Source organism: Eulemur rufifrons, chromosome 28 (assembly GCF_041146395.1).
Source record: "Eulemur rufifrons isolate Redbay chromosome 28, OSU_ERuf_1, whole genome shotgun sequence".
Lineage (NCBI taxonomy): Eukaryota > Metazoa > Chordata > Mammalia > Primates > Lemuridae > Eulemur > Eulemur rufifrons.
In genome coordinates, this window is record NC_091010.1 from 34171201 (window position 1) to 34194030 (window position 22830).

Sequence of the window (22830 nt, forward strand, 5' to 3'; positions counted from 1 at the left end):
CCTTTAATTCATGTGGAACACATCTATCCAGCTTCTTGACCTTGCCGATTTGTTTCAAATGGTCCAATATTGTTGGAATATAATGCCAAACCTTACTGCTGATTCACACATAGGTTGAGATAGATTCTGTTCCACTACAGCTTTCGGCTAATCATTATCCACCTTGGTCTCAAGTTGACCACATGGCTCATTTTCAAGATTAAAATAACCGGAATGGAACTTCTCAAACCATCAACGGTACTGTATGTTCATTAGCGACATCCTTTTTAAACACTTCATTGCTGTTTCGAGCTGTCTGCACTGCATTCGTTCTATGGAACTCATATTTGAAAACAACATGAATTTTTGACTTATCCATGGTTTTACAAAAATTGCTCTAAAAAATCTGAAAGATAAACACAAGCTAAAACATGTGTTTGAAAGACTGAGGATGTATCTTCACAATAAAAATAAGACAAATGTCAAAGTGAATTGTCAGAAATATCAACTGTCAAACTAATACTTAAGGAAATTGGACACTTCATACTTAATAATCTAATATATGCCAGGTATTACTCTGTAAAATAGCATCTGGTTTACCAATAATGCAACTGAGCTACAGAGAGTTTACATAAGTACCAAAGGTCTTGAAAGTGAGCAAGAGTTAAATAAGGCTAGTATTAAACCTAGGCAGTCTGTCTTGAAGAAGCTATGATAACTACAACACTCCACAACTTCTGATGTCAATGGTGATATTACGCCTTGGACTAAGAATTATTCCATCCATTTTAAATTCCCCAAATGTAATAACAGTTCCTTACTGGAATTTTAGACAAGGAAAGAATTCTAACCATCAACGTAAGGGACATCCAGTTGCTAACTCATACAGTATGAATTATATGTAAGAGGATTATATTTGGGTACAAAGACTAACATGTTTTGACAATGCAGTTGCATAAAATTACAGAATTATAAGGTAAAGTAATATTCCCCAGTGAACAAAAACAACCTTAAAGGATTTACTTCATCTTCTGAGCAGCTTTCTACTGACAATTTATTTCCTGTCCTGCCTTCTTCCTGAAGCCCCTCACTTATCTTTCTTTTCATTACTTAGATCCTTCAGCTTCTTAAGAATGAGAATGGGCTTCTTCTCTCTCACCAAAAGCCATCCATGTGCAAGTCTGCTCTTATTGACAGACTGATTAGAATAAAATGAAGTAAATAGAAAATTTTTAAAAAGTACAAATTGAGAGAACCATGGTCTCTACAGTAAATTTTCCTGATGAAAGCAATGGTGTAGAGCAATAACCATTAATGAATTCGTTTGGTATTATTATACTATGTTGTTGGAAAGTTGTAATCAAATTATATAATTGAATTAATGATGACACTAAGACATCATAAAATATGTTTCCCTCCATGGTGAAATCTGAAGTCTGTAAATGCTCATGTAGACAGAGTAATCATAAACTATTATTGAATTGAATATGACTTACTTGACATACCCTTGCGTTTACTAAGTTTATTTTACTTTTCTTCCATCATGACCTAACTCCATGACTTTGTTGACTCTAGTTTTAGATGATATAACTTAGAATTATGCTCCAGTGATTTTATAAATTTCAAGATCAAACTCTTTTTCTTTTGAATGAGACAATCCAAATGAAATACAAGGAGTTCGTGTCTTAAGATTTCACTCCTGTGTGTATTTTTTCCTGGAAATGAATATAACAAAGATCAACAGGAAAAATGAGAACAGGCCCTATTCTCCTGCTTGTAACATGCAAATTGAAAATAAAACGTTTGCATAGCATGAAATCTAAAAAGAGCACAGTACCCTCTTTGAATGCAAAGCCAAATTGCTTTGAACTAAGCAAGCCATTCAGTGTGGGTGTGTGTATATGTGTGAGAAAACGCAAACACCTGAGCAAAAGAGACCAGATGACTCTGAATTTCAAAACCAATAATAGAAGAATGTTGACAAGAATAGAAATTTCAGAAAATCTGCACTTCTTCCTTGATATTTCTGCTCAGTCACAGCAACATATTTTAGGGCTATAGTGAGACCAGCAAAGGACTGTGAGCATCCCATTAGCTGTTGTGTTTTTTTTTTTTTTTCCCCCTCAAGTTCAAAGATTCTATTTTTTCTCTAATAAATTCAATCCATGATAATGTTTCTAGGTTGGCATCTGGGTAGGAACTCCAGAAGATTTCTGTCCCTGTAGACCATCAGTGACATTTCATGCAATTGCTTTTATTCTTAGTAAGAACGCATTCCAAAAAAATCTCATACATAAATAAAGACAGCCTTCACTGAAAATTTAGGGAGAGCCAAGGGAGTCTCTACTGCCTTCTCTTGGATAAAAGGAAAAATAAATAAATACACTTCAAAAATGTTCCTTGTGAAAATAATGATACTATAAAAAAATAAATGTGTATCTCTATTCTGCCTGTACATTTTTCCAGGCACTATTCTAAGGAATTACTACAGATTATTTAATTTTATCCTTGTTGTAAAAAGTATATGAGATAGTTATACCTACTCTTTTCCCCATTAATGAAGTACAAGAGGTTAATAATGTGTCTAATATTATATACCTATTAAAAGCCAAAGTTAGGATTTAAACTTAGATTTTCTAATTCCAAAGCACATGTTCTTAACCACTGCACTATACTAGGAATAAATTTTGTCAATGTCTGAAAACAATCCCCAAAAGATTTAAAATGACTAATAGTAAGGATTTGATGGGTTATTCATTTTATTCATTTGCCATAGAGGAAGATATATCCTAATTCAGCAGATTTATTGAATGATTATATTAGGTGAAATACTCTACTAGGTGCTAGAGTAATTCACTGATAATTATAGACATCTGGTAAGGAAATATCTTAATTAAAATTCTAAGATGACAGAAAAGCATGTATGATCTTTGATACCATAAAAGCTTTGGTATCAGAGGTCTTTTAGGTTATTACTTTTAGGTACAATTTGATAAAATCATGAAACAGCTTGGAATACATTCTGACTACTAATAGGATATTGGAACAATCTTGCTCCACATTAGTTCTTCAGTCCAAGCAATTGAATGATCAGAGTGTGGAATTCTAATAGAAACTATAGACAATTGGAAACAAGTGACCATATTCTCCTTTCTTCTGTTTTCATTACCACCCTTTCTCTATTATTGTGAGCTCTCTGTAATCTTTCATAACTAGTTTGAAATAATCCCAAATTCCTGCAGAATTATCTTTACCTTTCTTACTTTAATGATAGCCTTATATGTCTGCGGAGATAGCACCAATAATTCTATCCTTAGAATACTGATGTGTTGCCCATCCTTTGCCCATTACAGTAAGTCTTAATATCCATAGTGAAGCCCATATAAGGAAACAATTTATCCTAGACTAATTGGTAAAAACAAGAGTTAAATTCCTATGGCATATTTCTGGTCACAAAAACATCACCAAATTTCCAAATCAAAACATTTCTAATTTTAAAATGGAAAACATATAATCTATGCATACATTTAATAAAGATCAATAAAAACAAGTAAGATAATTATTGACCCACATATGGGTTGTGGCTAACTGAAGTTCATCTGGGCAGCTGAGGGGGCAAGACAGGAGCCAGCCCTGGACAGTATGCTATCCCATCATGGGACGCCCTCACATCACACTCACACTCACTAAGCCCAGGACCATGAAGATGTGCCAATGAACCTCACTGGCACAGTTTTGGCATGTGGGAGGAAACCAGAGTACCCAGAGGAAGCCTACTCAGGCATGGGGAGAGCATGCAGACTTTACACAGACAGTGCCCCCCACCAGAAACCAGCTCTTTTTTTTTTTTTTTTTTCCTCATCAATGTTACAATGAAAGGATGTTGAACCGAAAGACATGATTTGAGGAACTGCTCAATTGAGAATGACATTTCAAAGTTTAAAAAGACAAAAAAAGGAAGACCAAGTTATATAGAGTGCTTTTTAAAATTTAATTGTTGCAAATTTTGTTGAGGTTATTAGTTCCTGCATGTAATAAATGATTGTTTAAAAGCAACTATATACCAGGAAGTCTGCCCTGGTGACACAACCAGGAGGAATAGAAACAAGGTATGGGTTGTCACTAAGTTTTCTGTCCATGAGGAATCAAATAATTGTAAATAGATATGAAGCAGAGAGTTATGAGAGTGTGTAACCTTACCTAGTCTAGGGAGCCTTACTAGTCTGGGATCAGAAATAGTTTTGCTGGAAGCAAATAGGAGAATGGAAATAGATGAGACTTTTAAGAGCAAGGAGAGGACAATATAAAATATTTTAGTTTTCGTTCTAAAATCATATTATGCATAGGGATGTAGGGCATAAGCATATTTTAGTTTTTAACCTAAATAGCAAATGATTAAAAAAGAAACAAATTTTTATTTGTAAAGATTACTTTGGTTAAAGATGGAAAACTAAATTAGAGTTGGGGACAAGATTGTAGGGAGAGTAGTTAGGAAAACCTACTTGATTAGGTAAGAGATAGGATCAGTGTGGTGCTATTGGAGATTGAAAGCAATGGGTGGATATGAGAATTTTTCCTTTAAGAATTAAATTCAAGATTTAGTGATAGGTTTATTTAGGAAGGCTAAAAAGATGGGCAGGAAAAGTGACTCCCTGGTTTCTAGTTTATGCTGCTTTGTGTAAAATCATGCTATTCATTAAAATAATATATACTAAAAGAGTCCAAGTTTAGGCTGGGAATAGCAACTACAATTCAATTTGGAGTACTATGTTTAAGAAAACTTTGAAATTACAAGTGCAATTGTTGTCTGGGCAATGGGACCCAGACTCAGAAGAGAGGTCAGGGTAGGAAATATAATATTCAAGTCATTGACATATAGATTGCAATTACCATGTTAGTATATGGAAAAAAAGTATGAATAGTTTTGAAATTTTATTGAAAACACATTCATTGGCCTTAAAAAGAAGTTTGAGAATAGGTTAAGGTGGAAATAAGGTTGTACTTCTTGGCTGCTCTCTTTTCTTGGAAATAAATCAGCCTATTTGGAAAATTCTGGATTATTGCCTTTTTACTGACCTATCTGTAACATGTTCTTAAACTTGAGGCCACAATGAGAACAGAGTATCACAGATTTAGAATCTTTGAGACCAGTCTTTACATAAGTCTCATTCTAATTCTTCTTTTTGGATTTTAAATCCAACTTGTTGCACAGTATTATTTAAAGATATATGGCTTACTTTTAGCTTGATGACAAATTTGCAGAAATAAGCCACATTGAGCATCCAGGTATTGGTATTCGTGTCCTGTACTTTATAACAAATTGGATATGGGAAATGGGTGGGGGCTTAAGAAGTTAGAAATTTTAGGCATGAAAAACAATGAATTTGTGATTTAACCAGGACAGTCAAGGGTGAAATTAAATAGATTAAAGAAACCCATTTCCAAGGTACAGGCGTCAGCAGCTAACCTGACTTTCCTGTGGCAGACAGATTATCCATAGACCATAGAGAACAGGCTCACCATCCCCCAAATTGCTTTCTAGTTCTCACTTTGATCTCCATATGGATATTTTGCATGTATAATACACTCTTGGCTATTCCATCCAAAATTACTTTCTTTTCAAGACAATTCTGAGTATACTTGTTATTAAAAATGTTTTGTGAATTTCAAAACTAATTATACTTTCATGAAAGCGTCATCTCAAAACACTTTGTTATAAACAATGTTATTAATAGATTACTTTTATGTGTCTGACTCACCTCTCTTTATTAATGTTGTGAGACTAAAAAAGTTTAAAAAATATTTTTGTATTGATCTAGAGGTATTTGTTGTACATGAAAATATCTTATGGGGGCATTTAGAATCTGCTAGAAGAATAAAGCTTAAAGGGAGTAATCTAAAGGGATCTGACTGGGAGGAAATGTAGTTGAGCCTCTACTCCTGTGCTGTTTCCACTAGTAAGAAGATAATAAATACAGACTTCTGAGCACCTTCATGAAGGGCTGTTCAATGGGAGATTATAGCTTGGTTAATTATAGTTCAGAAAAATTCAACAAACATTCTTTCAGGAAAAGCTCTTGTCAGGTGCTGAAGTTACCAAGATGAATGTGATACATACTTGGTCTGAAGAAGCTCTTCTGATAGAAAAAGACATATAAGTATTTTCCTGATGGGGCAGTTAATCCAATGGAATACAGGGTATACTGCAGGAATAGAGAGAAGAGACATTTAATCCAGAATGATAACAGGGAAGATTTTCTAGAAGAGGTGATGCCTTGGCAGATTCTTGAAAGAGGAATAACACTAACCAGAACAAAAAGAAAAGAAAGTGCATTTTAGCAGTTAGTGCCACAAACATAAAAATTGGCTTGACTAGAGAAATAACTATGAAAATGGGAAAGGTAGGGGAGTTAAACAGGGCTGGAATATGAAGAGTATTATTTGGCTTAGCTGCCTAGAGAAGTCTATCCTTAAAGTTAATAGTAACCAACTGGTGAAAGTATTTAAAATATTTTTACCTAACTTCTTCCCCCTTCTTTTCTTTTCTTTTATCCTTCCTGCCCATATAGTTATCAATTAACTGTATATTCCTCTACAGACTTTTAATCTATTTTGTGTAGGTATGATGGTCTTAACTAAGGCAGTAGCACATTGTGTGTGGGGGGGTGGGGGGATAGTCTTGAAAAATAAACTGTTCTCAAAAATACAAACAGAAGTTATATTTGTTAATCCAAAAATTTGCTTCGTTAAGAACTTGTAACATTTCTTTTTTTGTCTTCACAAATCATCTTTGCCATCTTGCTATATCTCATTTCCACTCCACATGCATTGTCTCTTTTTTCTTTTAGTCATTTATGTTGTTAGTAAATTTATTGAAGATCTGACTCCATGTATACCACATTGTATTATACCTGTATGGTTGCTTGTATAACTTTGGTCTTCTGGTCTGTACCCCTGCCACCTAAGATCCTTGAAGAAAGAAGCTGTTGCCTTTTTTTTTTTTTATTCTCATATTTAGAATTGAGTAAGTAATCTACACATCTGACTGAACTAATTAATGAGTTTTGAATACATAAAGGAAGGTAGAACTAGATAAACAAAATATTATGAGAACATTGGAGTAAAAGAAATTCTGACTGGGAGATTGGTGAAAGTTTCATGATATATTAATAGGTGAAATCTCTAATTCTACAAAGAGAAGTAGAGATTTGCTAGGCCGAAATAAAGGCAAAAATGAATGTAGGTAACAAAACTTCCCAAAAAATACAAGATGCATTCCATTAAGAGTATATGGTTTAATGTGAATGTGGACAGGTTACTTAATTCTAAATAAAGGATGTTGACACCATGTGAAAAACTTTAAATGTTATTCTAATTTTTTTCTTTACTCCAAAGGAAACATGTAAGGTTATTGTGCAGAGAAATGCCATTATTTTGCATTTGATTTGAATACATGAAAATAATTCTCATGAAAAGAATAGGTGAATGCAGGATGAAAACAAGGCTTCTAGGAGACCAGTGAGGAAGCCATTGCAAGAGTTGAGATGACAAACATGAAGAGCTGACCTGTGTCAGGGGCTATAGGAAGGAGAGGAAGGAACATAATGAGTATGAGCTATTGTAGATCTGAAAATGTTAAGACTTGGAACCCCTTGAATGTTGACAAAGATGAAAAGAGGAAAAATGTAGATCTCTCAGCTTCCTTGCTTCATATGCGAGAGTATGTACTTTACGATATAGAATAGTGTCTACCAAAGCATTCACACCCATGTGCATAATAAATGGCAGAATTTTTATAAATAGCTAAATAAATAAACCTTGAAATCTTCGGCCATTTAACACATATGTTTGGATGTCGTTAAGCAAAATTAATTGGCACACTGTACATGAGTGTGCCGTGTAGATATAACTGCATAACACAGCCCCATCGGCCTCATTGCGTACCTCTAAGGAGAGTACTTTATGTCTTAGGAATGTACATTTGACATCGCAGGTACAGTTTTCGCATTTTAATTGTCATGGATATTATAGCTCATGATACTATTTTTATGTTCATTATCATGTGATACTTGGCAAGGTATTAACAGTGTTTGAAATAATGAATTAATCATCACTATTGATTGACAGGCACTTTATTATTAAGGTTTTTTCAACATAGTGATAGTAGACTGTTCATAAGTAATTTGTATTTATCTTTTCATAAGAAACATATAAATGTACTTTATGTTGTTTTCAAGTCTATCTACAATAGTTTTAAAATGCTAATGATGTGTACTATGAAGTTAATGTGTTAATATATTACAATTACAAAATCTGATATAAATATTTTATATATTCCATTTCCACAAATCGTTAGATGATGTATCTGTTATTGTATAATGTTTTTTATATCTTTAAATCTCTTGTTAAACATATACATATATTCTTTCTTCCTTTCTTTCTTCCATTTTTCTGATCTGCTTCCATTGGTGACTCTATACTTTTGACTCCAGACTGGCAATATGAGGGTAAGAAGACAAAAAAAAAATAAAAATAAAAATCCCAAACAATCTCATGAGCATTGCTTGTCTGTCTTTGTTTTATTCTCTGTAGAACATTATTAAAATTCTATTCACTCTCTTTAATTAGATCCTTTATCACAATTAAAGTCCAATTATGTTTGTTTCTGTTGTGAAGCTTTAATTACAATTTATCCTTGTTAATCATCCCTTTTTGTTATTTCTTTGGGTTAAATTTCCATCCCATTATCTCTGTCCTAAAGGACTTCTGCTCTCCAGTGGTCTCTGCTGGTGTTTTCTCAGTAAGATCTTAATAGTTTTGTGGTGTACAACATGATTGTGTTATGATATGGTTAGGAATCTATGTAGTTCTTATAAAATATTTTTAAAATAATAATATGTCTGCAGTATTGATGCATAATAATTTGGTTATAAGAATCTTTTTTAAATGTGAATACAAATCTCAATGAATTTGATTCCAGAATGAGTGCCCCTGAAGTTGTTAATTATTACTTTGGGTTATTTTCTGTCTTTAGATTGCAAACTAGCTAGGGGAGGACCACCAGCTACCATAGTTGCTATTGATGAAGAGAGTCGGAATGGTGAGTGAGTTTTATGTTTTACAAATGTCTTATGTAAGTGAGTTTCTTCAAATTCAATCCTCAATTTGCTATGAATAGAGGTACTAAATGAATGCTTCAACCCAGATCCATAAACAGTTCCCCTCTAATTCCCACCCATATGGGTTTAAATTATTCCATTCCCTGGAGATGCTTTACTTGGATTACATTATAAGAGCCTCTTTCAATGAATACAAATATTTAGTTTTGATTAAGAAGGAGTTGTTTGATTCGGGATCAGGCCAAGAATACATTCAGATAAGACTGGAATGTTTTTTTATCAATAAGCAAAGTTGACTATCACGTGTACAGTCATCTAACTGAAACATAATGTATTATAATATTCCTCCAAAGAAGTGGACCACAAGGTAAGCCTTATAGTGCTATCTTATATTAGCTAGAATCTGGTCAGGATCAATATCCATAGCTGATTAGACATGGTGATTGTGAATGATTGACAGGAGAACTGAATGTGCTTGGGAAGCAAGAACATGACAAAAGGTCGCAGACAGAGGAAGAAATCTGAGTTTTCACTTGGGATGTCTGAAGTAATTAACAACTAACACCTAATTCATATCAGGATCTTCTTCAAAAAGATAATTTTCCTTATTAAAACTAAAAATCAATATCACTAGTGTTTTTGTTTATAGCACCCTCCTAGGCTCTCTGAACTTTAATGTATGAATATTTAAAGAATCTCTTCCTCTGCTATGTAGCAGTAAAATGTTTATCTCTTAGGGCTGTTTCTATTTCAGACTATTCTGTGTGTGTGAATGTGGTCCGTGGATCGTTTTGTCACCAATTCTGTGATGGACCCTTCCATTGAGCTTGTTTGATTTGCACTTCCTCTTTATTCTAAACAGTGCATTCTTTCAGATTTATGTTTTTTTAAAAAAATATATCAATTGGCTTATTAGAAGATGACCTTTTTCCTGTAATTCAATCTACACATACTTTGAAAACTTATATGATATATGTATTAGTTGTATCAGTTCACTTCCCTGTGGATTTATGCCGTGTTAGACACTCCTTTTACTCTTTTGAAGAATTAGCACAAACTTTTACTTTCAGGCACATTCTTTGGAATCAGCCAAAAATGTCCACAACATTGCAGGCCTCTGTTTAAATAAATTTAAGCATCTACACTAAATTTTGGCAACAATAAATAATCACAAAAATGTGAGCATTTTTTTCTTTAGAGGGCATAGACAATCTTTATTTTTATTTATTTATTTATTTATTTCAGCTTATTATGGGGGTACAAAAGTTTAGGTTATGTATGTTGCCCCTCCCCCCCCAGTCAGAGCTTCAAGCTTGTCCATTCCCCAGACAGTGCGCATTGCACTAATTATGTAGGTATACACCCATCCCCTCCCCCTACCACATCTACCCAACACCCAGTTGGTGTTATTCTCAAATGTGCACTTAGGTGATGATCAGGGAAACGAATTTGCTGGTGAGTACATGTGGTACTTATTTTTCCATTCTTGGGATAATCACCTAGTAGAATGGGTTCCAACTCTTTCCAAGAGAACATAAGAGATTCTATATCACTGTTATTTCTTATAGCCTCCATGGTATATATATACCACATTTTACTAATCCACTCATATATTGATGGGCATTTGGGTTGTTTCCACATCTTTGTGATTATGAATTGTGCTGCTATAAACATTTGGGTGCAGATGCCTTTTTTATAGAATGTCTTTTGTTCTTTGGGGTAGATGCCCAATAATGGGATTGCTGGATCAAATGGTAGGCCTACTTGTATCTGTTTAAGGTATCTCCATATTGCTTTCCACAGGGGTTGCACTAGTTTGCAGTCCCACCAGCAGTGTATATGTGTTCCTGTCTCTCCGCATCCACGCCAGCATGTATTGTTTTGGGACTTTTTGATAAAGGCCATTCTCACTGGAGTTAAGTGATATCTCATTGTGGTTTTGATTTGCATTTCCCTGATGATTAGAGATGTTGAGCATTTTTTCATATGTTAGTTGGCCATTCTTCTATCTTCTTTTGAAAAATTTCTATTCATGCCCTTTGCCCACTTTTTGATAGGGTTGTCTGATTTTTTCTGAGCATTTGATTTTTTAAAAATAAATTCCTATTGACAATGAAATATGTGGAGTTGGACTTATTATGATGCATTTAAATAAATTGGAAATAAATCTTAAATGTGTCTGCAGAAAAGAAAAAAAATATCAAAATACTATAATAGAAAAAGGTTCTGTCTTATAGTGTATAATTATGGTTTAGTTATGGTTGGCTATTTTTATACAGACCAAAACTATTTTCTAAATGTTCTACAGTGAAAAATAATTAGCCTTTTTAACTGGAAACAAAAATTCAATAAATGTGATAGAAGGTCCATCAATGTTTTCTTTGCTGATTTTTAACCAGTTCATAAGCTGAGCTGAAATAAAACACTTAGTTTTACTAAACAAATTTGTTTTAATATGTGATTCTATATATATAGTTTATTTTGCCAACTAGATAATTAGAGCCACAGTAATGATGACATTTTATCTCCTTTTGTGCTGATTAGATCCTCTTTTCAAAGAAGCTCAGAAACTCTACAAGATGTTGCCATAGCAGTGCTGTACAATAGCATGTGGTGAAAGTTCACTATTTGAGTTTTAGAAAAGCATGACATGAAATAGAGTAGTAATGTGCTCCTTCCTTGGCATATTTTGTAGAAACTGCCAACTACTCAGAAAGGTGCCAGAGTTATTTGAATGTCATCACAAGGAATATAAATAGCGACCCAGAGCATAAATGTTTTGCATTTCTCTTTTACATTAAATTTCCAAAAATATGGTGATCAAATGAACCTCTGCCAGATATTATAATGTAGTGTGTAATCATCCTTGTCTTAAAATTCTAAGGGAAATAATCCATGAACGTGTTTTTCATATTTTTCTTTAAGCAAGTTAAACTTTCAAATAAAAGTTATTTTTAGTTCTGCTCTTAAATACTCTTAATTTCTCCATTCCCATGCTTTTTAATTGGTAGTAATAAAACATGTGGGTATCCTATTTTAGCAGTATGATGAGCACTCGTTTTTAAAGGTTTGCGGGCTGCTTAAAAGAAATGCATAGTAAATCCTTTGTTAAGCCAAACTAGCAAGTTTATTGTGAGTCAACTTGTTTTTGGCTCACTTTATTAATGTCTATTGCCAAATAATCTCTATTGCTAAATTCATCCTCTACTGAATCATAGCATCTAAATAACTGTTTTTTTTTTAATTTATACATAATTTTCTTCTAGAGTCACTGAGCTCCATTTATAGAACACTCACATTTGCATATGTATCTGTATCTTTCATGATTTTTGTACTCTGTGAGATGGGAATATTTCCCTTCTGGGTATGTATGCTAAATGCACTTACACACGTGTATATATTTCAAAGAATTACAGATTTAACAGGTGGAAATATATAAAGTTCTTTCTCACCATGGGCTCTGTTAGGTTTTTTTCCTTCTCTGGTCTTTATCCTCAACAGCACATTTATGACAGGTTCATTACATTATCCTCAGTCTGAACCAGGGGTACATGTTCATCACAACTACCAGTAAAACCAAGCTTATGTTGTACAGAGGCAAAGTTGACACAGGATAAGACACATTGGTTCCTGACAACCACCAGAAAGCTCTCGAGCTAGTGGGTAGAGCATGTTTAGTGCAGAATTACATTTTTAGGGGAAAATGCATTTAGAGAAATAAACTTAAAACAATGTTTTATCATTTATGTTTAATAAGAATATCTAAAAAAAACCTGTCCAGAAATATATTTTTTGTTTGTTTCAATGGACTCTGAATTGCTTATGACGCTGAAGCCTACTGGAAAGAAAGAAGCCAGGGGCAGTTAGGCTGGGACTATTTAAAGACCTACCCCTGCCAGCCAAATCAGAGTCCTTGGCTGCTTTACAGCAACTATCGAATAGCATTAAACAAGCTTTGCAATCACTGGTTCAATCTAATTCTCAGAATTTGCATACATATTTAGGCAGTGCTGTGTCAAAAGGAAGAGAAAATGATTTTAAGTTATGGATAGAACATATCATTGTGATTATACAAAAATGGACAGATTCAGAGGCAAAGGATATCATTATTTGAGAGCTTAGAAGGCCCATTCTAAGAGTCCTTATGGATTTAAAATTAGAAAGATGCTGTGGGCTGTCAATAAATTGGGGAAATGAAAAACGATTCTGAGGTGTCTCGAAAATTTGAAAACAGCATCAACAAAGGATGTCACAACAGACTCAGTAAAGAAGTTTTCCATTTCTTATCAGGACACATCCATACTCAGAGCCAGAGTATGAACCAATTTCGGTGTTGCAGATCCTCATGTGCCTTCAGGGAGGTAGAGGATGTCATAGAAAGGAACAATGAATATGACTGGTCACTCCTTTCCCAGAGTTTCTCTGGTTCAAGCATGGTTAGGATAGAGAGAGCATGGATGTAGAGATTGGTCCTTCATTTGAAACAGTTAATGATATTGAAGAGGATTTAGAAGTTGCTTCCCAGAATTATTTTTCTCCTATTGTCAAAACCACTAAGTTTGGAGAGATAAGAGATTAAATTTTTTGTTGATATTTTCTTTCCTTATATTTACCAGTTACAGTAGGCCCCCCTTATCCACGGTTTTGCTCTCTGCAATTTCAGTTACCCACACAGTCAACCAGGGTCTGAAAATTGGTCAGTACAGAACATTAAGATATTTTGAAAAAAAGACAGAAACCACATTTGCTTAATTTTTATTATAACACATTGTTATAATTCTATTTTATTATTAGTTATTATTGTTAATCTCTTGCTCTGCCTAATTCATAAATAAATTTTATCATAGGTATGTATGCATAGGATAAAACATAGTATATAAAGGATGCAGCATTATCTGTGGTTTTAGGCATCCACTGGGGATCTTGGAACATATTCCCTGTGGATAAGTGGGGACTACGCTACATAACAAGGAGTTAGTTAGCCAAACTCCACCCTGCACACCTCCAAAGGATCCCAAGTAAAGTTGCACACGCTCCTAGTAAAAGAGACTTTGGACTTATGGACAAAATTTCCAACATGTCTTTATCAAAATTCCCAAAGTTTAAAAAAAATATAATGGGAAAATTTTTTTTGACCTCCAAGTGTTTACAACCCTCCACTTTTAGCAAATTTATCTTTCTTCTTACACATTCTCTGGAGAAAAGGGTCTAAAGTAGCATGAAGTTTTTGCAAGAAGAACAATCAGAGTGGAAGAAGAGTAGACTGTTTATGGAATAGCTCATAGAAGGTCTGACATGTCTAGAACCCCAGATAGGAGACTGTACCATGTTGAGAAGAGAGGGACCAAGATGCAGAGATCAAGCAGCTTAGATGACAGGGTTCAACTCGGGCAAAGTGAAAGACTCCCAAGATGTTGTGGATGCTGGGGATAAATCATAGATGGAAAGATGTTTCAATAATAGTTGCCATGGATAGTTATTGGCTCTTATAAATCTTTGAGAGAGAATGTTATTAAATATTGAAATTCTTACCTGGGCCTATCCTCTGACCATGGTTTTTTCAATGCTTCTAAACTAGGACACTGGTTTAAGATGTTCCTGGATTTAATTCTCAGTTTCTCTCTTTTTCTGTCTCTCTTTCTCTCTCTTTCTTAGTTCTATGATAAGTATTTTGGCACTTCAAATAAATCACATAACAAAAACGATGCCTATATAATTTATACATTTAAATAAGATCAGGATAACAGTATACTTTCTTGGATAAAAAAAGAAGAGGGATCTAGTACACATGCCTGTGGAAGGAATAGTTCTGTTTGGTTTTAAGCAGTTACTCTCTGTTAGGCACTTCTGTCCAACCGTTATTCTTCATTATAGTCTTATTGCTATGGTAAATAAATGTCTGTGATTTCTTTCTTTGATAGCTTTCATCACCAAGCCCAGAATAATCCTAGATCAAAGGGTTGTTACTTCTGAAATATGAAAAAAGTGAAAGGAAAATTTAAATGAATAAAAGAAACTATGGTTTTGTACAGCAGGCTGTATACTTAACGGAATAGAACAAATCTAACCATAAGAGAAGTTCTATAAAGATTTAGGTAAATTAAAATTGACTGCACAAGCTTATCAGATATTAAAATAAGTTTACTATTTTAAACAGGTTGTACAGTATTATCAATGTTGACATCAAGCAAATAACTTTTAGCCCAACTGGCAGTTATGTTTTTCAGTATATAAAAAAAACACATTTTCCTTTTATTCTACAATTTTATGTCATTCTAATTTGATTCTTAAATGCTGAAAAAATTAAATCTTTTTATGACTTACTTTGTCTTGTGTTACTATAACAGAATACTACAGACTGGGTAATTTATAAAGAAAATAAATGTCTTTCTCACAATTCTGGAAGTTTGGAAGTCCAATATCAAGGTGTTGGTATGTCTGGTGAGGACCTTCTCTCCTGATAACAAACCCACTTCTATACTAATGACATTAATCAGTTCATAAAGGTGGATGCCTCATGGCCTATTCACTTCCTAACGGTGCCATCTCTTAATACCATTATGTTTGTGATTAAATTTCAACATAAGTTTTGGAGGGGACATTCAAATCACAGCACAAACATTAGTCCTCTTCTGGCCAGATTGCTTATAGATGTTGCATAGCATCAAAATCATGATTACAAACTCATTTATTGTCATTCCATAGTTTACTATTCCAAGTCAACATCAAGTCATTCTATTTCCAGTGGAAAGTGTACACATTGGTGAAGAGAGTTTGTTCGTGAATTATGAAGGTGGTAAACAAAACTATCTAAAATTCATTTGCCAATATTAGACCTAAGTTCATGTAAAAGATAATCACACTCAATTCCACATGTATTTTAATCCTATTATTATTGTTACTGCAAGAGAACTGTCATTGTAATAGAAAACAATTTGACTCTGTGTATTACTGGTGAAACTACATATGACAAAATGCATTCTGCTTCTCTGCATTTGTGCCAATGCATCATTTTCTAAAAGGTCAGTAGCTATAAGCCTTCTGGGTATATAACTGAAAAATAATAAGCAAATAGAAAAGTTTATAAGCATTAAGAAAATAGGCTGTTACTTATATCCTCAAGTTATCTAGAATATTATTGACATTTAATCATATATATTCATTTATGATCTTCCTTGCTTCATTTTTTGACCAAATTGCACCCAATATATATGGGGATTCCAGGATCTAATGGAATGATTATAAGACAAGAGACAGGAGAATTGTACAAAGCAGACAGAAATCAAAAAGACTAGCAAGTTAAGGCACTTTATACAAGGAAAAACAACTGTGTAAAGGTTACTGGCCCCTCAATTACTATTTAAATTGCAGGATGCTACTGTTATTAATGATGATAAAAAATATTAAATTGTTCAAAGTAACCCTTAGTTTCTAGGGAAATGAACACATTTAAGGAAAAATATATTCTATTCTAACTATATTTTTCCTTTTTGTTTAAATCACTTATTTTAACCTCATGTCAAATAGGAATGAGCCTAAATTATATAGAATTAAATTATGACACACGAACATAATCTTAATCCCTAGTGATGCTATTATAATGAACTATTTTTCTATAAATAGATTATTTAAGACAAATGATTGAAGTTAGTATTGATATCACTTGTATAGAACATGGGTCATGGTGAGTGATCACTAAGAGTAGTTCTGTGTAATATACGGAAGGAAGAGCTATTAGGCTCTATATGCTTGGAACTTTGCATAACAGCAGATTCTCCAAGTTTTTCACAGTAATAGGAAATTATGCATATTAAAGGTAAGTCATTCTAATTTAAATTTTGATTCCTTTTGAAAGTCAAAGAAAATACAACTGTGTACCTGGGTAACTCAAATGGCTCACAGATCACTAGTATTTTGACTCTAATTTAAGCAACAAAGATGAGAAAAGTAACTTAGGTTGATGTAAAAGGCAGAAATTCTTGTATATGAAGGAGTAAGCATCAATGGGTTACATTTTTGTGGAAAGGGAATGAGGGGACTTGGCTTTGAGCTTCTTTTGTGTATTGAGGATAAATTTACACTTAGATTGTATAATTTTTTGAGGTTATTTGAGAAGTGAATCCCTGATGGAAATTATTTAGAATCTTAGGGGCGGAGGAAGCACCAAAGTTCAACTATCAGCTTTGGCATAAAGCTTGTGAGAGTTTTCTCTGCACGGAAACTTCCTAAGAAATGTTTCTCCATCTCTTCTTTCTTATGCAGGCTCTCCCAGGGCTTTAGATTTCACCATCCCCTGTATTTCAAGGCTTTTCTTTTCCAATTTTTTTTTCATCATAAACAGTTCTATCACTTCTGTTCTTCATGATCAAATATTGGCTGCTAGACTGTTGGTTTGTGTTGCTGAGGCAATTGAGGTGTAAGTTTCTTCTCCCTTAGGACATTGGAAATCTGAAATGGGCCACTACCCTTACTTTTGAATAGGGTGCAGTAATCAATAGTGTAAAGGTTCTTAGCAATCACTGGATGAAAATAGTAATCCCACAATGATTTGAAATATTTTGGGGACTTAAAATGCCTCCTCTGGCAGTTTTCAAAACAAATATTTAACTACCAAGTATTCCTAAATGGAATTGCTTATGCAATCCAATGAAATGTAAGTATTCAATGTGGGTTAATGAAGATGAAAGTATTTGGTATCCCTTCATCTGTGGCTACTTCATAATACTTTCATGTACACACTAAAGCTAGCATTTATTTTATATTCATAGCAGGTGATGCAGTTTAAGAAAAGTGTGCATACTTATTCCTCAGAACAAACAAAATGACTCTCTTAATCATACAAAATAATAAAAGGTTTGGAAAATCATTATAGGTTATACACTATTAAAGTACATTGGTTAAAATATAAATGAGTTTATTTAACAGAACATGGGGATAGAATAATGTAATAAAGGTGCTTTCTTTTTTACCTACCCAAACTACTTGCCATTGGTGACCAGAGGCAAGATTTTTTTTCATATTCATCTTTGTTTTTATTCTCTAGGTTCTACATTTTGCCATACAGTAATTATTGGTTCTCAAATCAAAAATAGTGAGCTGGTTAGCCCTTAAATTTTTTGTTTACCCCTGGATGCTTTGGAAACAAGGCCATTGTTTTTGCTAGCATTTTTATCCCTGTTTGTTTGCTTTAAAAAATTTACTGTTGTACAGAGCAGTGATTTGTCAAACTGCCCTGTGGTTGAGAGAGTTGCTTCTTAAGTTGGTTTTGAGTAAGAAAAAAATAGCTCCCCCTCAAGGTGTACTAGTTAAATTATCCTCTCAAATTTCTCTGTCTTCATCTTTATAACAAAGCAGCTGCAATAAAACATGAATGAAGGAGACCACCTGCTTGCATTTCCCTCTTTCTTTATTACTAACAACTTTTAACACATGCCCAATATGTATTTGTTGTTCTTCCAATCACTCACTCATTTTTTCAATCATTTATTTATATAGTTATTTCTTCAAGATATCATTACTGACACTCTACGTTGTGTGAGGCTCTATTGTAGCACTGGCGATTCATCAGGGAAGAAAACAGGCAAAACCACACCCTGTGTGGAGGCAGAGGCAGGTGACTACAGGGAGAAAAAGTAAAGCAGTGGGAGAGAACAAGGGCTGATGGACAAGTGAGGAGGCGATGATGATATTTCAGGTCTGATGTTTTGAGGAGATCATATTTGAGCAGAACTCTGTACAAAGTTGACTGAAGATGTGAGCCATACATTCAGCCAGGGAATTTACATTATAGATAGAGAAAAAATTAAAAAAGGCTCTGAGGATGAATATGAATGGTAAGTTTAAGAAATGGCAAGAAGTTGTCTGTAGAAGATGAGTGATAGCAAATGCGGTTGAAGAAGTAAAGAGGACGGATGCTGATTGAATATGTGTAGATTAATCAGAAATTTTTTTTTTTTTTTTACTTTTTACTGATTTGCCAACAAATAAGTTGATGGTAATCTCATCTACCAACCTATAGTTTACAGAGAATAACTATTCTTTCCAACCTTATTCAACATCCTAGCTTTGCATAATTCAAAATTCAACTACACAATTGTCTGTATGTGTGTTTGTTTATGATCTCAAATAATTTTATTCTTTAAAAAATATGTTCTAGGAAAAAAAAAACATTAAGTCATCCAATTTGGCTTGGTGGTATCACTGTCTCATTTAACACATAATGCAATCATGCCAAAGGTCATTTGAACATGATGGTTTTCAAGTATAAATTAATACTGAGTGTCTGAAAATTTGATTGTGTAGTACTATCAAAATTCATCAGTGATCTTTTTGTTATATTGCACTGACTTCAAAACATCATCAATAAATAGGGAAGATTCAACAGATTAACATCTCAGAGAAATTCTTACAAACATATTTACTGTGCTTGGTAAAATGATCATTTTTACAAAAGCATGTTTTGGTGAAAATGTTGATTAATCTGCTTGGTTTTATCTTCATACTTTAGGACAGGCAAAGTGTGCCCATGGTTAGTGAAGAAATAGCATTCCATCAATAATCTCTACAGAGTTCCTTTACTATCCTTAAAAGTGTTTATGAATTAAAAACAGTAAGTGATTAGTTTAAATGCTGCCCTTGAGACTATCCCAAATCTAAGAAACAATCAGTCTAAAACTTTGTAATGAATACGCTTCATGGAATGCTGTAATAAGTAAAGTTTGTTTGTTTTTTTTCTATTTTTGTATTATTGATGATCAGTTAATATCTTTACTAAAATTTCCATTCTGTAATTTCTGGCAAATATGAAAGTGAATGTTTTATTTGTATTATTTGAATATTCTTTTGACACCTTGAATCGTGAATCTTGATGTCTTTTAAATGATGTTACACAATGAAAAGGTTCTTGTCAGTTAATATTATTCTTTGTATTCTATTATGGACCCTAGAAGAAAAGCAATTATTTCAGTTTTATTTCAGCCTAGTTCAAAATGGTAGCTAAATCTCACAAAATATCATTTTTCTTCATACTTTTTCATGTTTTTGACTAACTGTATACTACTCCTTGCTGTCTTTTTCTCAGTTGAGGCAAATCAACTAAAATTCATGACTCATTTTGAGTTGGCTAAAACACCAGCCATTTGAAATTGAATAAGAGATAATTATCATCTTTCCACATTATCCTAATTAAGCTACTAACCTTATATATTTTTGATTGGAAATCACTATTTTATCTATAGAGATCTTTATTATTGTTGGCAAATAAAACATTAATAGGAAACTGTGTAAACATTCTTCTGGCTATATATCTTCTTTATTATTGAAAGCTTCGGAAATCATCTTTTGGGCTTCAATGTTATAAAAGCATGCTGCTTAAATTAATATTTTGGAGGTGTTGTGTTGTATTTTAAGTATCAGTGTGAACTTAGCAATCTCCTTCATGGTATGATAGTCTTTAACTTCAATTTTAATTTTTATATTATTATTAGTTAAAAATAAGGCTAAAATTAAGCACATCTTCCTAGATGTGCCTTCTTCATTCTGTGACACAGTTGTTCAGAAATGGCACAAATATTCCTGCTAATGTGAAAGAAATGTGTTCCGTGGGTCTTATCACCATAAGTAAAGCATATTATTGTAGTTACATTAACACAGTGATTAAAATACAAGGAGTACCCCCGATAAGCATGTAGAATTCAGTTAGTCTATAAAAATGAAGCCATGGTGTAGGGGAAAGACAGGATGGAAGGCCAATGTGCAAGCCTGTGGCTAATATTTTTCTGGAAAATAACTGACAGCACCTTTTATCTCAAAATGGGGAATATTTGGATCATTATAACATATTGCAATTTTTGTGAGAGCGAAGTTTTTATCTTTTTTGGTTTATTGCTATAATCCCAAAATGCTTCTGATACATAGTAGGCATTCAAAAGCTATTTTTTGACTGAATAAGTCATTGACATTAGCATGAATCTCACAAACACTCATCAGCTGCATCAAAGTTAAATGACACTTGTCTATTTAGGAGAGTTTGGAGTAATATTATTATTAAGATTTTTCAACATAATCAACCCTCAATCAAAATTCACTGTGTATGTATAAAAATGGATATTGTGACCCTTTTTAATTTCAAATGTTCTTTTTGCTTCCATGACTATGTCTGCAATGATGAGATAAATTTCTTTTTGTATTCAATAGAATTTTATCTGATACAATAAGAATTAGTTATAATAATATCAAAATAAAAGGGAATGCTATTTTGTGTATATACATATTATGTAATCAAATATTAGTTCTAACCAAAGAAAAAGTAAATCCAATTTTAAAGTGTTTAAAAGCCCATATTATTACAAACTAAAGTATAAAATATATATCTCATATATTTATATTTTAAAAATTTTTCATACATTTAAGAGCATTTCACAAAATGAAAAATCAGATTATTTAGATAGCCAGCTAAATTTATAAAAATATATTTAAGTTATTATTTGGGTGTTATATATTTTCACAGAACTATTAAGTTTATGAAGGTAGTGATTTGGTATGATATCAAGGTGACTATGTAAAATATTAATTCTAGAAAATGATATATTTCAGTTTTTAACTCTTGATAGTAAAACTTCATTTAAATATAATAGCTTTTAAGGGAAGTTGTATAAATTATACATTTGTCATGGGGTAACATTTTTTTAAGAGCATGATGGGCAAAATATAATATTTTGAATTAAAGAAAATAATGGAGGGTCAAATGATACTTTTGTTGGTAATTTCCTGTGTATTCCCCATGTGTCAGTAATTAAAGAAAACTTCTGAATAAGTATTTATCAAAATATTTCTCCAAGAAATTGCAAATTATTTAAAGCACATGAATATGCCATGTGAGTTTTCAGTTCATAACATTGAAAAAAAAGTCCCATGTACAAAAGTTCCAGTTCCTTAAAATTAAAATTAAATATCCAAAAACAGTTACTGATTTTTGGTGAACATTCTTTAGTAAAATAAAATAAAATAAATTTAATGCCATTTTTATATGGTAGTAATAGATGATGCATGCAGAAAATGGATATTCATATATACATAATCTACCAATAATATCACACACATACACACAAAATGCCAGAAATGTCTGTATCATGTTAAAAAGAAACATGATTTAAAAATATTTGTACTATGATAGGTTTCTTGAATTCTTGCCTGTATATCTACTAGTGAAAAAAACATACTCTGTATTTTTAAATAAATAATAAAACCTCTTACTCAAATTTCAGTAATCCATATTAAACACACGCCATGGAAACATTATGTTTTATTGGGCATGGTAGTAGAGAAAAACATATCTGGAGGTCAAGACCTTTGAAAGGATACTGGAAATTTCCTCATTAAAGAATAAATTATTTATTTTTAAAATTAAAAACAACATCAGAGGTGCACTTGGGATTACAAAGATGATGACATCTTTGGACTTTCACTTTTTGAGCTTGATTAGTAGGTGTTAGTTATTTTATAAAAAGAATTAAAGATTATGATATGTTTCTTAAACATATGGTTTTTATTCATTCTGGCTTTCACATTCATTTGAAAACACTCTCCCAAGGAAAATAATATTTAAACATGCCAATACTTTATTTTATCCATAATTTCATAGCATCATAGTAAACACATCCAGAGACTTAAACATTGCTATTAAAGTATATGTAGAGATAATTTGGATCTGAGAATATACTAGCGCTATAAA

The 22830-nt window shown here is 32.8% G+C and overlaps 1 protein-coding gene across 17 annotated transcripts in view; it reads left to right on the plus strand.

Moving 5' to 3' along the window:
* PCDH15 (protocadherin related 15) overlaps positions 1 to 22830 on the plus strand; it is a 635722-nt gene that overhangs the window by 103029 nt on the left and 509863 nt on the right. For 11 of the 17 annotated variants that reach the window (XM_069460691.1, XM_069460687.1, XM_069460688.1 and 8 more), the window contains exon 2: positions 9014 to 9079. The exons of 3 other annotated variants lie outside the window; for them this stretch is intronic. In XM_069460691.1, coding sequence (XP_069316792.1) covers positions 9014 to 9079 — 66 coding nt within the window. Of the gene's footprint in view, positions 1 to 8471; positions 8487 to 9013; positions 9080 to 22830 lie in introns of all 17 variants that reach the window. 3 more of the 17 variants (XM_069460690.1, XM_069460685.1, XM_069460676.1) reach the window with 1 other exon arrangement.